This window comes from Ovis aries, chromosome 4 (genome assembly GCF_016772045.2).
Source record: "Ovis aries strain OAR_USU_Benz2616 breed Rambouillet chromosome 4, ARS-UI_Ramb_v3.0, whole genome shotgun sequence".
NCBI classification, from domain to species: domain Eukaryota; kingdom Metazoa; phylum Chordata; class Mammalia; order Artiodactyla; family Bovidae; genus Ovis; species Ovis aries.
Genome location: NC_056057.1, coordinates 82,295,813 through 82,314,459, shown reverse-complemented (window position 1 = coordinate 82,314,459; position 18,647 = coordinate 82,295,813). Strand labels below are relative to the sequence as shown.

The 18,647-nt window shown below is 37.3% G+C and overlaps 1 protein-coding gene and 1 long non-coding RNA gene across 3 annotated transcripts in view; one reads left to right on the top strand and one right to left on the bottom strand.

The window, feature by feature from the left end:
- SUGCT (succinyl-CoA:glutarate-CoA transferase) overlaps positions 1 to 18,647 on the top strand; it is a 762,875-nt gene that overhangs the window by 266,094 nt on the left and 478,134 nt on the right. For both annotated transcript variants that reach the window (XM_042249226.1, XM_004008000.5), the window contains one exon: positions 10,750 to 10,821. In XM_042249226.1, coding sequence (XP_042105160.1) covers positions 10,750 to 10,821 — 72 coding nt within the window. The remainder of the gene's footprint in view (positions 1 to 10,749; positions 10,822 to 18,647) is intronic.
- Positions 1 to 18,647, bottom strand: part of LOC132659700 (uncharacterized) — a 40,361-nt gene that overhangs the window by 14,372 nt on the left and 7,342 nt on the right. The gene's annotated exons all lie outside the window — the stretch shown is intronic.

The window sequence follows — 18,647 nt, the reverse complement described above, 5'->3', positions numbered from 1 at the left end:
TTTCCATCACTTGCCTTAGAGATATCTGTAAATACATAAGATGGAGCCTTCCCTAAAGCTTTTTCTGACCCTGCAGTTGACTTGTTTTAGATACTTGCTCATCCCATGAGGACGACATATAACTTGTTCCTGTGAGTCAGCTGGACCTTACCATAAGTGCTTACTCTTTACTGAATAAATTGAGTAGCCATTAGTTCTTCCCATAATCTTTGAGCCAAGCCCAAAGATGTTTTGAGAATCTGTATTCTTTAGATTCTAGAACCCATTTTATACTTGAATGGAAAATAAATTTTACTTCTATTTAATGTTCAACTATTCAGTTCAGTTCAGTTCAGTCCCTCAGTCGTGTCCGACTCTTTGCGACCCCATGAATTGCAGCACGCCAGGCCTCCCTGTCCATCACCAACTCCCAGAGTTCAACTATCAGGTAGTAGCTATCTGGGGTATTTGCTGAAAAGAACACTAAGGCTGATCCTATATGCTTAAAGACAGAGTGCCAGAGTTACATAGCAACATCTGCCATAGGTACCTGATCAGGGTGATGATGATGATAACTTGATGGTTGGAGAAAGTAGAAGTGTGAGTGAATCCTGAATGGTCCTGCCCTATGGAGAGATGCTGGGAGATTTCTCTGCACCATCCTACAGGACAACAACTTCCTTGCCTCCAAATACCACAATGGGTTAAGAAATCCTTGGCTTTGAGCATTAAGGAGATAAAGGAAGACATCTTTCAGACAAATAAATGGACCTGACAGTGGAAGGACTGTCTTATGAATGGGCTAAATTTTGACCACAGTAAAATGAGTAAGTAATTAATTAGTAGGACTAAACCTTTCATTGTTCCAACTACAGGATATATATGGAATTCTTATTGGAATTATATTCTCCATCTCTCCTTAAACTTATCTTCACCCATAAATTTAGACAGTAATCTGTGAAGAAGGAAGTTTGTTTTGGGGATCAGTTCTTAGTATGTTTGCCATTCTCAGTGAGTTCTCATCTTTGTCCCCCCCCCACTTTATTTATTTATTTATTTTTTTGGAGGCTAATTACTTTATAATATTATATTGATTTTGTCATACATTGACATGAATCCACCACGGGTGTACATGTGTTTCCCATCCTGAACCCCCCTCCCACCTCCCTCCCCATCCCATCCCTCTGGGTCATCCCAGTGCACCAGCCCCGAGAACCCTGTATCATGCATTGAACCTGGACTGGCGATCCGTTTCACATATGATAATATACATGTTTCAATGCCATTCTCCCAAACCATCCCACTCTCGCCCTCTCCCACAGAGTCCAAAAGACTGTTGTATACATCTGTGTCTCTTTTGCTGTCTCGCATACAGGGTTATCGTTACCATCTTTCTAAATTCCATATATATGCGTTAGTGTACTGTATTGGTGTCTTTTTTCTGGCTTACTTCACTCTGTATAATAGGCTCCAGTTTCATCCTCCTCATTAGAACTGATTCAAATGTATTCTTTTTAATGGATGAGTAATACTCCATTGTGTATGTGTACCACAGCTTTCTTATCCATTCATCTGCTGATGGACATCTAGGTTGCTTCCATGTCCTGGCTATTATAAACAGTGCTGCGATGAACATTGGGGTACATGTGCCTCTTTCAGTTCTGGTTTCCTCGGTGTGTATGCCCAGAAGTGGGATTGCTGAGTCGTATGGCAGTTCTATTTCCAGTTTTTAAGGAATCTGCACACTGTTCTCCATAGTGGCTGTACTAGTTTGTATTCCCACCAACAGTGTAAGAGGGTTCCCTTTTCTCAACACCCTTTCCAGCATTTATTGCTTGTAGACTTTTGGATAGCAGCCATTTTGACTGGTGTGAAATGGTACCTCATTGTGGTTTTGATTTGCATTTCTCTAATGATGAGTGATGTTGAGCATCTTTTCATGTGTTTGTTAGCCATCTGTATGTCTTCTTTGAAAAAATATCTGTTTAGTTCTTTGGCCCATTTTTTGATTGGGTCATTTATTTTTCTGGAATTGAGCTGCAGGAGTTGCTTGTATATTTTTGAGATTAATTCTTTGTCAGTTGCTGCGTTTGCTATTATTTTCTCCCATTCTGAAGGCTGTTTTTTCACCTTGCTTATAGTTTCCTTTGTTGTGCAAAAGCTTTTAAGTTTAATTAGATCCCATTTGTTTATTTTTGCTTCTATTTCCAATATTCTGGGAGATGGGTCATAGAGGATCCTGCTGTGATTTATGTTGAAGAGTGTTTTGCCTATGTTTTCCTCTAGGAGTTTTATAGCTTCTGGCCTTATGTTTAGATCTTTAATCCATTTTGTGTTTATTTTTGTGTATGGTGTTAGAAAGTGTTCTAGTTTCATTCTTTTACAAGTGGTTGACCAGTTTTCCCTGCACCACTTGTTAAAAAGATTGTCTTTTCTCCATTGTATATTCTTACCTTCTTTGTCAAAGATAAGGTGTCCATAGGTGCATGGATTTATCTCTGGGCTTTCTATTTTGCTCCATTGATCTATATTTCTGTCTTTGTGCCAGTTCCATACTGTCTTGATGACTGTGGCTTTGTAGTAGAGCCTGAAGTCAGGCAGGTTAATTCCTCCAGTTCCATTCTTCTTTGTCAAGATTGCTTTGGCTATTTGAGTTTTTTTTTGTATTTCCATACAAATTGTGAAATTATTTGTTCTAGTTCTGTGAAAAATACCTTTGGTAGCTTGATAGGGATTGCATTGAATCTATAGATTACTTTGGGTAGAAAACTTTAACTGTTTGCAGAGGACATGATTCTATACATAGAAAACCCTAAAGACTCCACCAGAAAATTACTAGAGCTAATTAATGAGTATAGTAATGTTGTTGCAGAATATAAAATCAACACACAGAAATCCCTTGCATTCCTATATACTAACAATGAGGAAACAGAAAGAGAAATTAAGGAAATAATTCCATTCACCATTGCAACAAAAAGAATAAAATACTTAGGAATATATCTACCTAAAGAAACAAAAGACCAATATATAGAAAACTATAAACCACTGGTGAAAGAAATCAAAGAGGACACTAATAGATGGAAAAATATACCGTTTTCATGATTAGAAGAATCAATATAGTGAAAAAGAGTTCTCATCTTTGGGTCACTGACACTTTCTCATCTTTCTTACCTCATGCTTCCCAGTTCTGCCAGCAAGCCTTCTGTATAGCTTCTAGTATTTGTTGAATTGCTTACTTTGCTCTGATCCAACATAATACATCAGACTTTTTTAGAAACTTTGTTTTTTATCAGAGTATAGTTGATACACAATGTTGTTATAGTTTCAGGTGGGCAGTAAAGTGATTCAATTATACATATACATGTATCTATTCATTTTCAAATTCTTTTCCCATTTAAGTTGTTACATAACATTGAGCCGAGTTCCCTGTGGAATACAATAGGTCTTTGTTGGTTATCCATTTTAATTATTGCACTGGGTACATGTCAATCACAAACTCTCTTAACTATCTGCTCCCCCTAACTCCTCTCTTCCAGTAACATATTTGTTTTAAGTCCTTGAGTCTGTTTCTGTTTTGTTGGTACATTCATTTGTATCATTTCTTTTTAGATTCCACATATAAACGATATCATACAGTATTTCTTACATCACTTATAATGACAATCAGTGCATCAGCCTTGATTTGACAAAATGTGTTTATCTCTTGTTATGCCAGATGTTGTCCTTGGTCTGTGGGGTAACTGCAGCAGGTTCTAAGTTCTTATCTGCCAGCCAGACTCCTATGCTCACTTAGAGGTCACTGTCTTTGCTTCATGTGTCTTTGTTCAGAGGCTTGGGCTTCTGCTTTTGCCTATATTCTCTGAGGATTTTATCTAGTTAACTACCAGGGTGCTATCCCTCTACCCTGTGACTTGCTTTCACAACTTGTCATGTGGGAATTTGGAGGCAAGACTCTGAGCCTCATTCCCATAAATGCAGCCTCTGCCTATAAATCTCAGGAACTGACTACCTACTAAAGGACTTTCAAGAATTTAGTTCAGTTCAGTTGTTAGCAGTGTCCGACTCTTTGCAACCCCACGGACTGCAGCACACCAGCTTCCCTGTCCATCATCAACTCCTGGAGCTTCCTCAAACTCATGTCCATCGAGTTGTGATGCCATCCAACCATCTCATCCTCTGTTTCAAGAATTTGTCCAAATTTCTTACTCCATTTCCTGACTATACCCCTATACTTCATCTGGCTGAATGTTTCCCTCAGCCATGCTTATCCAAACTTTCTATATTCTAGACTGAAATTCCACTGTTAACTAGATCTATACCCTAGTGTCTCTTGAGGTATAGTGGGCAGGTCTAATATCGGTCTTTCCAGTAATGCCAACCTTCTGTGTGCCCTGTTTTATCGTTGATAAATCTTGAGATATGATGGACTTAAAGTATGTTTGGAAAACCTTATTGATAATCTACTCTGTTATCTACTTTACAATAACATTCTTATTGAGGTTTAGTTAATATTCTGCTCTAGTTTATCTTTTTGCTTGAAGGTGAAATGTCATAATGACAGCCTGAATAAAGTTGTAGTCTATGATAAGTGTCTATGATAAGACTTTTAACATGTCTTAGATTAGTGTAGGCTCATTGATAGATATGGTATTTTCAAGGATGGTATATAACTAGTACAAAACTTTATTTGTTGTAACATGTTTGGGGTAAAACAAAGAGTATTTGAAAAAGGCTCAACATAGTCAAGGAATGTTTTACCTTGAAGTGTTCCTGAAAAATCAATATGGATTCTTGTCCAGAATTTTTTTGCCACTTTCCATTAAATAGGAGGTGCTTTTGGCAGGTTAGTCCAAACAGTCTTGCTTGAGATTGTTTATAACACAGGCAATTCAGAATCATCAGTTTCTCATGCATAGCTTCCAGGAAAAATAACACCATGTGCCATTGTACATTATGTCCAGGATACATGATGGCTGCCTTCTTGAAGAACAGCAAGCTTTCCCTATAAAGGACTTCTAAGAAAAATAATATCTACTGATAATTTGTGAAGATAAAAAACATGTCAGTTTCCATTTCCTTTCTTGCCCCTGACTCCATATCTAGTATCAGAAACTGAGTGATTGAAAATCCTAAATTTATTTTATTTAAAATAGGATTTAGTTGATTTGAAGGACCTCAAGGAACATTCAGATTTCCTATGGAATTGGAAAATCCTGACCTGGATCTGGGGTTGCAGGAAATCAGTATGTTGCAATCAGCAATATTGCTTTCAAAGTGGTTCTAGAATTCAAGACAATGTAGAAATGAGTGTGTTCAAAATGGCTTATTCCCCATGAAAAAAATGTGTAGATACATAGGTGAAATTAGGGGCTTCTGGCCTCCTTTATCACTTGTTGCAGAGTTCCATCCCATAGGACATTGTTCTTGAGCTGTAAGCATCCGAGGCCTCCTTGCATCTGGCTCAGCCACCTCCAGTGCCATAAGGTGAGCTGAACTGTTAGTGGTAGGAAATAGTGCTCTATATTTGTCACAGTGTACTAGCACAGACCCAAAGTCAGTAACTGCTTGACATTCCAGAAAACATTCTCATGGCAATGAGTTCAACTCCATGGAATGTCTTTTTCCAGTGGATGATGAGGTCATTTTGCAATGGTTACCTTTTCGGGAAGAAAATCTTGTGAAAACTTAAGTAGCTCCAGGAGGGTTTGAAGTTTGTGTTCTTGTTTTTGAAGTAGACACACCACTAACTGTATGTACCTTTTTTAGATCGGAGAAAATACTGACACATCAATACGGTAGTTTGAGGCTTCAGTTCTTTACAAGAGAAACATCCCAGCCATGAATGTTTGCAGCGCAGTCTGCTGCTCTTATTTAGTTTACCCTGTGATAGAAAATTTGCTGGAGGTGTGTGTACATAGTATGTGGTCATTTATCTTGCCTGGTATAGAGAGTGAGGCAACCAAGGAGATGAAGAGAGAGTTTGCAAAGTAGATAAGAGTCCAGAAATCAAGATCTAAAGGCTTAGAATGTACAGGGTGTTCTTTTTATGTGCCAACCAGCATTATTAGTAGCTATTTAATAATAATGATATTTATTGAGTCCTTACCTTTTATCAGAAATTATTCTATGCACCTCACACTGTGACTCTAACCTCACACTGAAACTTCTTTGCCCCAGTAATCACTGACTGAGGCATTTTATATTTTGACTATCCATAGTCTCCTGTCTTCTACCTTGCATTCAATTACTCACCACATTATGGCCAGTCTTTGACTTAATCAGGATTTCTTATCCACTGACACCTCTCATATGCCCTATTCATAACTTCCTCCCATCGTCACCATTTTTAGGTATTTGTTACAGCAGTATCCCACTTCTCAGTACCAATTTCTAAGTCCATTTGGGTTACTATAACAGAATACCATAGACAGGGTGGCTGAAACAGCAGGCATTTTTTAATTATAATTCTCAAGGCTAGGAAATCCAAGATCAAGATGCTGACATATTAGATGTCTTGTGAGGGCCTACTTCCTGTTTCAGAAATGGCTGTGTTCTTATTACTAATACCATCACATTGGGGAGTTAGGATTTCAACAACTGAATTTGAGGAGGATACTGGAGTAGGTTGCCATTTCCTTCTCCAGAAAGCATTCATTTTACAGCAAGATATATTCCTCTAAAAGTTCTTATTTAAAATATATTTATTAAATACTGTAACAATAATAACATGGGATAAATAATTATTTAAAGAATTGATAATCTTCTTGCTATTGTGGTTCAGTCACTAAGTCACATCCTACTTCTTTGCAACCCCATGGACTGCATTGTGCCAGGCTTCCCTGTCCTTTACTATCCCCCAGAGTTTGCTCAAACTCATGTCCACTGAGTTGGTGATGCCATCCAACCATCTCATCCTCTGTTGCCGTCTTCTTCTCCTACCTTCAATCTTCCCAGCATCAGGATCTTTTCCAATGAGTCAACTCTTTGCATCAGGTGACCAAAGTGTTGAAGCCTTAGCTTCAGCATCAGTCCTTCCAATGAATATTCAGGACTGATTTCCTTTAGGACTGACTGGTTTGATCTCTCAGGACTCAAGAGTCTTCACCAGTACCACAGTTTGAAAGCAACAATTCTTCAGTGCTCAGCCTTCTTTCTGGTCCAACTCTCACATCTATGCTTTTGACTGTATGGACCTTTGTAGGCAAAGTGATGTCTCTGCTTTTTATTAAGCTGTCTACTTTTGTCATAACTTTTCTTCCAAGGAACAAGCATTTTTTTAAAAAATTTCATGACTGCAGTTACCATATGCAGTGGTTTTGGAGCCCAAGAAAATAAAAATTTTCACTGTTTCCACTTTACCCCATCTATTTGCCATGAAGTGATGGACTGGGTGCCGTGATCTTAGGATTTTGAATGTTGAGTTATAAGCCAGCCTTTTTACTCTCTTCTTTCATCCTCATCAAAAGGCTCTTTGGTTCCTCTTCTCTTTTCGTCTTTAGAGTGGTATCATTTGCATATCTGAAGTTGATGTTTCTCCTGGCAGTCTTGATTCCAGCTTGTGAATCATCCAGCCTGGGATTTCACATGATGCTTGAAGTTAAATAAGCAAGTTGGCCATATACAGCCTTGATGTACTCATTTCCCAGTCTTCATCCTAATAAATCTACTTGCTGAGCCTTAGTCTAATTATATCCTGGTGGCTGAGCTGCTAGGGCTTCCCAGGTGGCGTTAGTGCTAAAGAACCCACCTGCCAATGAGGGAGACATGAGACGTGCGTTTGATCCCTGGGTTGGGAAGATCCCCTGGAGGAGGGCATGGCAACCTACTCCAGTATTCTTGGCTGGAGAACCCCATGGACAGAGGAGCCTGGCAGGCTATACAGTCCATGGTGTTGCAAAGATTTGGACATGACTGAAGAGACTTAGCAGGCAAGCACGCATGCACAGCTGAGCTGTTACTTGGTATTTACTTTCCAGTGATTATTAATTAGTTATCACTGCTTAAAATTTAAAATATATGTATTGGTAAAAATATATTTCATGTTATGGTTCAGAATTAAGGGAGAAACAGCCATTTCTTTATTATTTGAAAGAAAATGAACCCTCTCCTATAATATGTAAACTTGTGCATGTCACTGATCCAAAATTTTGGAAACCTTACTTGCCATTATACTTGTTAACACACGTTGTTACCTCATATTACTTATCTACTTCCCAACTCACTTATCCCTCATAAAAAAAGCAAGCAAACAAACAACCTGTATAACTTCATAATTATGAATGGTTTGTTGAGACATCTCTGCTCAAAATTCTCATCCTCCACTCATAGCTCATTTGCAGACTTCCTTTCTGTAGTTTAAGAAACACTAATGCATTAGGTATGGCACTAATTTTGCTTTTGCCTGGTGGATAAGGGAATATAAACATTTAAAATAGTTCATGTAATATCTTGGTGGCATTGATTTACAAATCTAGCAAAAATGTAAACAGAAAAACTCGATTATAGTGTTCCGAGATCCCTTTTAGCCACAACCCTATTATATGGAAGCAATCATCTGAGTGATTTATTAACATTTTATAACCATTTATTAATTGCCTCATATTCTTCAGATGCCATGAAGTAGGAAGAATAAAAGAAAAAAAATACAGTCTACCAACTCCAGTCTACTTATACTGTGCAACAGAACTTTCTGTGATGATAGAAATGTTCTCTATCTGGACTGTCTCCTGTGGTAGCCACTAGCTACATGTGGCTATTGAATGCTTGATGTGTAGCTAGAATGTTGGTAGAATTGAACTATTAATTTTTCTTAAAAAACAGCTTTACTGACATATAATATACATACACTAAAATTCACCCACTGAAACTGTACAATTCAGTGGTTTTTAGTACATTCATAGAGTTGTACAGCCTTTACCATAATCAACTTTAGAATATTTTCATTGCTCCAGTAAGAAAGCCGTTATTTGTGTATAGTCATTTTCCACATTTCCCAAACTTCTTCATCCCCAGACATCCACTAATCTTTCTAGTCTCCATGGATTTGCTGATTTTGGTCATTTCCAATAAGTGGAATCACAATTTGTATTCTTTTGTGACTGGCTGATTTAATTTTAGTTTATTTAAATTTAATACTTACATGTGGCTAGTGGCTACCATAAGAAACAAGTAATACAGATACTCAAGTAATGATGATGTTTAAGTAATGTTGAGGTTTAGAAGGTAATCCTGTAAAGGGCGGCGGGGGGGGAGGCATGTGAAAAACATCAGAGAGATTAGAGATAAATGCAGACAGAGCCTAGAGATGAGACAGTTTCCTGAAGGAGGGAATGGTACCAACTAATACAGTGGTATAAGAAAGAATTGTTTCAGTGATAGGATAGGAATCCTGATGACAAAGGGCATTGTAATGTGGTGGTTGGTGAAGAAGTGGCATTTTTATATTATTTAGAGATGGAGGAAGGGAACAATTTCAAGAAAGCTTGAGAGGAATGTCAGTACTGGTACAAATTTTATTTTGTTTCTAGTATTTTTAGTATTAGCATTATCTTCTATGTAGGCAGAAGAAAAAGATCCAGTGGAAATGAAGACATAAAAGATGATTGAGCAGGGTTCTGAAGGATGTGAATGAGTACAGGTAGTACTAAGGTCATTAGCCTAGGAATAAGCCCTGACAGGAAAGACAGATGTTATCTTTCTCAGAGGTGGGCATAAGTGAAGAAAAAATAGGTGAAGATGCAGAACAAGTTTTACATAGAAAGAGAGGAAACTAAAGAAACTCATTTACTCAGAGAAAATGGGAATAAGGCCTTCTGAGGGTAAAGTTTGGTTCCCCTGATCATCACTGATCCAGTGTGTAGAAGTGAGTTCTGATAAGTACTTAAGAGGGGCTTGAACTATGAGAAGTATCAATTATTTACATATATCTGGCTTCCCAAATGAACATGTCTCTTAAAAGGAAAACACTTTCTCAGGTACATAAAGCCACATGGGGTCCAGTGATCTAGATTTGTCATTTTTCACTTACTAGGAAGTGAAAATTACCCAAAAGTTTGTATCTGAGATTTTCGAAGACAAACTATAGCGCCATTACTCATCTTCCTTCCACCCCATTCTCCTTTCTTTTCTCCTCCTTTCCTTCCTTTTCCCCATCTATTCTTCTTAGACTTTGTAGAAAACAATGTGCTATATCATTCTCTTTGCCCTACATGAAAAATTGGAAATAAAACACAAAACTGGGAATATTCAACATTAATCGACGGTGGCTCAGACGGTAAAGCGTCTGCCTGCCATGCGGGAGACCCGGGTTCAGTTCCTGGGTCGGGAAGTGTTCCTCTGGAGAAGGAAATGGCAATCCACTCCAGCACTCTTGCCTGGAAAATCCCATGGACAGAGGAGCCTGATAGGCTACAGTCCATGGGGTCACAAAGAGTCAGACACAATTGAGTGACTTCACTTTCATAGTGAATATAGAATTTAATATTATGAATTATAATAAACCTCCAGTATTTTCTTTACTATTCTAAGTTACTCATTTTTCTTCCCTTCTCCAATGTTATAACAATTGATGGATGAGACAGGAATTGCTTTGAGAACCTCAAATAACAGCTATACAAATATAATAGAAAAATATACTAATTAGTTGATATTGATTTAATTAATATTACTTTAGAACAAGGTTTATATATAAATTTTGAGTAATTAAAGCTACTTTTGTGGTATTCTCAATGTATAAAATTATATACTTATGTATGTATTTATTAATTTTAGGCTTTTAAAACCAAGGATGGATATCTTGTAGTTGGAGCAGGAAATAACCAACAGTTTGCAGCTGTGTGCAAGGTAATCTGTAATATTTGGACTAATTTGGAATGGGTAGATAATATATACAACAATTCATTTTGCACAAAGCCAGGAAAATTCAATTTTGCCTAGAGGAGTGTTGTGAAATCTATACTAAACTCAAGACTCCCTGTGTTAGCACCTTAAAGCATGCCCTTTTTATGTTTACAATGGTATGAACAGAGTCCAACTTAACACTTTGGGTTTTTTTGTTATTTTGTAAAATTGAGGTATATAACTATTTTTAAGTGAAGAATCATAGTAGCTTAAATTATTTTAAAACCTGACCTGTCTACCAGTCCAAACAAAAAAATAAAAAACTAAAAAAAAAAAAAGGGGTTTTTTAACACCAGGATTTTTTTTTTTCTGAGAAGAAGAAAGGAACAGAAGAACTAGGAGATAACCAGAAAACAACAAAATGGCACTAAGTACATACCTATCAATAATTATTTTAAATGTAAATGGACTAAGTTTACCATCAAAAGACATGGACTAAATAAGTTGATTAAAAACAAAAGGCCTGCAAGAGTCTCACTTCAAGTATAAGGACACACACAGACTGAAAGTGGAGGTATGTAAAAAAAATATTTAGTGCAAATAGAAGCCAGAACAAAGTTGTGGTAGCAATACTTACATCCAACAAAAGAGACTTTAAAACAAAAACTGTGATAAGAGACAAAGAAGGGCATTGCGTACTGATTAAGGGATCAATCCAACAAGAGTGTGTAATATTTGTATACTTATGCACCCAACATGAAAAAGTGAAAGTGAAAGTTGCTCAGTTGTGTCCAACTCTTTGCAACCCCATGGACTATACAGTCCATGGAATTCTCCAGGCTACATGGGAACACCTAAATATATAAAGCAAATATTTACAGACCTAAAGGGAGAACCAGACAGCAGTACAGTAGTAATAGGGGACTTTACTACTCTGCTTACCTCAATGGACAGATCATCCAGACAGATAATCAATAAGTAAACACTGGTCTTAAATTAGACCAGATTGACCAAACAGATTTATAGAGAACAGTCTATCCAAAAGCAATAGAATGCACATTCTTTCTCAAGTGCCCATGGAACATATTCCAGAATAAATCATATGTTAGGTTACAAAACAAGTCTTAATACATTTAAAAATATTGAAATCATATTAGGTATCTTTTATGACCACAATACTATGAAACTAGAAACCAATTACAAGAAGACAACTGGAAAAGCACAGATATGTGGAGATTAAACAATATGTTACTATAAAAATGACTGGTATCAATGAAGAAATAAAAAGAGAAAACAAAACAAAACCTTGAGGGCTTCCTTGGTGGCTCTTTGGTAAAGAATCTGCCTTCCAATGCAGGAGACACAGTTCAATCCCTGATCCAGGAAGATCCCACATGCTGTGGAGCAACTAAGCCTGTGGGCCATAACTACTGAGCCTGTGCTTTAGAGCCCAGGAGCTGCAAGTACTGAGCTCATGTGCAGCAGCTACTGAAGCCTGCGTGTCCTAGAGCCCATGCTCTGCAACAAGAGAGGCCACTGCAATGAGAAGCCTGCACTCTGCAACTGGAGAGTAGCCCCCACTCTCCACAACTAGAGAAAAGCTCATGCAGCAACCGAGACCCAGCACAGCCAAAAATCAATGCACGTAAGACACTTCAGTCAGGTCCAACTCTTTGTCACCCTATGGACTGTAGCCTGCTAGGCTCCTCTGTTCATGGGATTCTCCAAGAATACTGGAGTGGGTTACCATTTCCTCCTGCAGGGGATCTTCCCGACCCAGGGATTGAATGCGTGTCTCTTGTGTCTCCTGCAGTGGCAGGCAGGTTCTTTACCACTAGCACCACCTGGGAACCCCAAAATGTACCCCAAATTATGAAAAAATACCTTGAGACAAATGAAAATGGAAATACAACATACCAAAACTTATAAAGTGTAGCGAAAGCAGTTCTAAGAGGGAAGTTAATAGTGATAAAATGGGTACCTCAAGAAATAACAAAAAACTTGAAGAAACAACCTGTATTTACAACTCAAGGAACTAGAAAAAGAATAAGCAAAGCCCAAAATTTGTAGAAGGAAGGGAAGAACAAAAGCAGAGTAGAAATAGAGTAAGAAGACAATAGAAAAGATCAGTGAAACCAAGCAAAGGCAACAAAAGCAAAAATAAACAAGTGGAACTATATCAACATAAAGAGATTCTGTATAGCAAGGGAAATCATTAATGAAATGAAAATGCAACCTACTGAATGGGAGAAAATATTTGTAAATCATATATCTGTTAAGAGGTTAATATCCAAAATAGGTAAGAATTTATATGTCTCAATAGGAAAAAATATCACACAATCCAATTAAAAAATGGGCAGAAGTTCTTAATAGACCGTTTTCTAAAGAAGACATATAGATGGCTAATAGGTACATGTAAAGATGCTCAGTGGGAGAGAGACAATAAATAAAACTCCAAAATGATCCATGGTTAATTAAGTGCCTTGCAGAGACTCAAAATAGACTACTGTGTTAAAATAGTGACTGGATTGTCAGGGGAAAGTCTTTTTTGAAGAAATAACCTTAAGATGAGATCTGAGTGATACTCATAATAAGATTTTTCAATATAAATATTAACATAAAATGTTTGTAATACTAATATAAACATAGTATTCAAAATTCACAAAAAAGCCTGGAAGTATTCCATAGTGCTAATACAGACTATATGGCTTAGTGGTAAAGGATCCACCTGGCAGTGCAGGAGACAGGGTTTGATCCCTGGGTTGGAAAGATCCTCTGGAGTAGGAAATGGAAACCACTCTAGTATTCTTGCCTGGAAAATTCCATGGACAGAGCAGCCTGGTGTGCTACAGTCCATGAGGCCACAAAGAGTTGGACACAACCAAGCATGCTTGCTTGCATGTATGCCAGGATAAAAGTGGGTTTTTCTTTGTTCTTTCTACTTCTATGAAGTGGTAAAATACAAAAATATGTTTAGCTGTTGTCCCCAATTCCTTACACAGAATTCCTAAAAAATTCCTGAGTTTTGAAAGTGTCCCTTGTTTTTCATAATAAGCCCCTTTCAATCACATCTGAGTTTATTTTGCTGAGGTAACTTAGGATGGGGCCCCTAGATGGGATGGGTTGGTCACCAGAAAGACCAGCTGATCAGAGGGTTGGAACTTTCAGCCCCACCTACCAACCTCCAGTAAGAGGGGAGAGGACTGGGGAGACTGAGCTCTGTGTAGACCCTTGAACTGTAAGGTTCAGAGAGCTTCTGATGAAGACATCAAGGTGGTGGGAGGGTGGTGGAGCATGGAAGCTCTGCACTCTCCTACCTCTGTGCATCTCTTCCATTTGGCCTTTGTAATAAACCAGTAGCAGTAAGTAAAAAAAAAAAAAAGATGCTCAGTGTCTTGACTCATCAGGGAAATGCCAATTAAAACCATGAGATCTTACCTCACACTTGTCCAGAATCGCTATTATAAAAAAAAAAAAAAGAAAAACAAATGTCGGTAAGGATGTGGAGAAAAGGGAACCTTTGTGCACTGTGGATGGGATTGTAAATTGGTGTCGCCCCTATGGAAAATATTTAAAAATAGAACCACCATATGACCCAGCAGTTTCACTTATAGGTATATATCTGAAGAAAATGACAACACTAACTTGAAAATATGCATGCACTCCTGTGTTCATTGCAGCATTATTTATGATAGCTAGGATATGGACAGAAAAAAGGACTTTTTAATACCAGGATTTTTTTCTCTTCTTTCTTTTTCTGTTTTAATCTCCACAAGATCTAATTAGCCCCAAATATAATTGATCTACTATCAATGTATTTACCTCTAGAAAATTTGTTCTTCAAAGTAGCCTTTGTTTAATAAGTACCTTTCTACAAAATTCATGTTTTAACTTTTTAGCAATTGTCATGTTAAAAATGTTGCTCCTACGTAAGATCTAAATAAAAATAAAGGTCTTGGAATCAGTAAAGTTGAAAATATTCTCAGTTTTTAGCATTGTTTAGATAATGTTTTTATTTGATGTTTTTACTATTTATCCAATCTCTGTTTTTTTTGTTTTTATTTAAGGTTTTAGTTTTCAGTTCACTTTTTAGAGTTCGAATCCCAGGCAATAATCTAGTTTATATATATATATATATATATATATATATGTATATGTAAATTTTAATTTTTCTTACATGTAGGGAAAGGCCTTACCTATTGAGGATTTCTTTTCTGGTTGGGAAAGTTTTTGTATTTATACTAACCATACTACCATGAGCTTTTAGTTTTATTAAAGATGGCTGTGAATTCCCTGGAGGAGTCTTATTTACTGCAGTTAACTTATTATGTACAAAAATTATTTATTACTGTGCCTCTTTCATATGAGAGGTTAACGAGCACAGCTAAAAACCACAGCAAAGGGGTGGGAAGTATCACAGAGAAGGTGACAAATGGAGATAGTTCCTATTGCAGGAAGGGTTGGAGGTAGGAAAGAGGAGAGCTTTTATAATGGTGACTCTGAGTAAGTGTAGAGAAAATTGATTCAAACATTTGATCTGGGATCAAAGAACCTTTGTTATGAATGGTCAATGTTAAAAATATAAAACATACGGAAGCTGTTGCCTGTGAAGTCATTTGCGTACTCTGGCTGCAGAGATGTAAAAGCCAGTTCATCACTATAAACGAGGACAGATTTTTTTTCCTGGGCCATATGTTTTGGAGTTTTCTCTCTCCAGAATCAGGATGGGGAGGGGGTAGAAATTACTGGTTGACATATTCTTCACTGTTGAAAATAACTGCACTGAATTCTTTTTATTTTTGATTCATTACTGCTGATCAGTTTGAAACTTTTGAACTTCCTCATAAATATCCATAAGAACCTTTTTTTGGAAGAAGATTTTTATTTCAAAGCAGAATATTTACCATAAGTTTTAGTACTAAAATATGACTTATTGTTATGGTGTGTTATGACACATTTTTTAAAAAAGAGAATAGCAGAGAGGGCCTTGGAGAATGGCATACTTGACCTTGTTTTTACCATATGTGAGTAGGAATGATAATCCCTGTTATGAGCCATTAAGGCAGCGTCTATAAAACTCTTTGGGATCCTCGGAAGAAAAGTTTTATGTGTATAGCATTTTTATTTTATCTACATCATTTACTAGGGATCTTGAGCAAACATTGCAATCTGATTGACTTTTTCACCTTCATAATTATATCCTTACATGTAAACTTGTCCTAAAAACCTTTTCTGTTAAGGGGAAAAAAATCACTTTTCTTTATTTGATTCAAGATTCTCCCCCATCCCATTTATACTGAGTGAGTTTTTCTAAGTTTTTTTTTTTTTTAATTCAACTCTTTTTATTACTGAGGGTGTTATAATTCAGTCTGGCCCTATAGAATATGAGGATCCAATGTGATGACAATTTTGATCCCTATCAAAATTATTCTTTTGCCAAGTAAGGTTCATCATGAAAGATAGGGCAGCTCTACCTCTGGGGAGAAATATGGCAATATTGTTTGCAATGAACGAGTAGAATTTACTTATGCCAGTTCTCTTTTGAAAAGAGAATTTGATATACTGGTTGGTTAATACTTCTTGGGGAGGGCCCTATTAGAATGCTGTTATTGTCAGGGATTAGAGGGGAGTAAGAGCCTTGGGTTCAGGGGATTGGGGTTCAGAAAATTTCCTGTATATAAACTGAACCGTGGCTTATAACAAATCCTATTTTATGTCCCTTAACGTGATACAGAAGAGCAGGGAATGTGAGCATATGTAAGCTATTTTAAGCTGATTGATGCCAACACTAATGGGTATTCCTATTTGAAATATACTGACATCCTTTTAAAAGTCACATAGACTGAAGGTTTCTTTAGTTGGAGTCAATAATCATTGGTTCTCAACTTTTGCATGCATAGGAGATCTCCTTGAGCCCCTTCCCCAAAGATTTTGACAAAGTATGTGAGGTGGGGCACAGGAAACTTGAATTTTAATAAGCACTATAGTTGATTTTATAGCAGGTGGTCTGAGGATATTATAATTCTAGGGCATTCTGTGAGTCTTGAAACCAGTCAGGTGATCTCTGGCAAGGTCATTTTTGCTAAGCATCTGTGTCCTCATGATTAAATGAAGATTATGACATGTAACTGCACTAATATATAACTTTGGGGGTTCTAGAAGAGATTAGGTAAGACAGTACAGTCCCTTGCTCAAAGTATGAACTTAATAAATGACCTTTCTAGTATGACTTAATTAGTATGCAGATTCTGGTTGTGGGTAAAATGGAGTTAGCACATGTCTCCCTGTCTCATTCACTTGACACAGTGATAAAACCTGTACAGAATGCATGGAACATCTATACGAGGACTTTGAAAAGTAATCAGTAGCAGGAAAATTAGTAAAGAATACCAGAATTTTGAAATAGCTCTAAACTGGCAGTAGGTTTACCAGTTTCCCCCTCTGATTATTCCTTTACATGAACACAGCCTGAAATCTGGATGTGGGAACAGGGGGACAGAGCTGACTTCCAGGAGATGCCCTTATTCCTGGTGCAACAAGCATGAAAGTGAGCTCTAATGTCAGGGAGACATTTTTTCCCTCTTCCTCATTTCCTCACAACCCAGCCTCCAAGCAGTCCTATAGTGGCAGCAGCAGATGAGCAGGAGCCAGAACTCTGAGGAAAGGGACCTTTCCTATTTATTGCTGGGCTGTGATTCTAAAAGGCAGGGGTGAATCCTTGATGCATTTTTCCTCTGTCCTCCCACTGATTGGCCTCTGCCCTGGAACTATGCTGAGGAGTGGGGTAACCAGAGGGAAGCCCTGAGGAACTGGAAAGAGGTTGCCAAGGTGGAAAAGCTTTAGAAAGTGATCTGTGAAGTTGTTTGTGAACTCCTGTGCTCACTGCTGAGTTGTATATGCATTGATCTGATCTTAATCAGGACACCAGAGTTGTTGAGAACTGTGTTAACAAATAGACAGCTTCTCAGGTGGCAGGATGAGCATTTAGTGGGTCACAGGTGGGACTGATTCAAAAGCACTGCAAAGGCTTTGAAAACTGAACTAACACTAGAACCAAAGCAAGTAGAAGATAAGTTAGGACTTGTGGTCTAGATCTAACCAGGAGAACTTCTTGCTAAAAACAATAAAACAAGTGTTTTCTTTAGGATTTAAATAAGACCCAGAGGCTTGTAACATAATATTCAAAATATCCAGGATACAACTCCAGATTACTCAGATTATGAAGAACCAGAACCTGCATGAGAAAAGACAATGGCATTTCCAAGATGACACAGATGTGGGAATGCAGTCATGAAAATTTTAAAACAGCATTTATAAAAATACTCCAATAAGCATTGCTGACACTATTGAAATAAATATTTAGAAAAGTAGAAATGTCTGGCACAGAAATAGAAGATAAGAAGAAGAACCAAGTAGACATTTTAGAACTGAAAAATAAAATCACCAAATACAAGAACAAATACCTCACTAGGTGAGCGCAGTAGCACAATGGAGGTAACAGAGGAGAAAGTCAAGGGACTTAAAGAAGAATAAATATTGGGTTGACCAAAAAGTTCATTCGGGTTTTTCCATACCTGAAACCTGAACAAACTTCCTGGTAAACCCAATAGAAATTATTCATTCTGAACAACAGAGAGGAAAAAAGTTCCTTCCCCAAAATAAAAGAAAGAACACATTTCCAGGATCTGTGGGACAATAACAAAAAAGTCTAACATTTATGTCATTGTAGTCCCAGGAGGAGGGAAGAAAAAAAACATACTGAAAAAATAGTTGAAGAAACAATTGGTGGAAACTTCCCAAATTTAGTGAATGATAGAAACCTATAGATT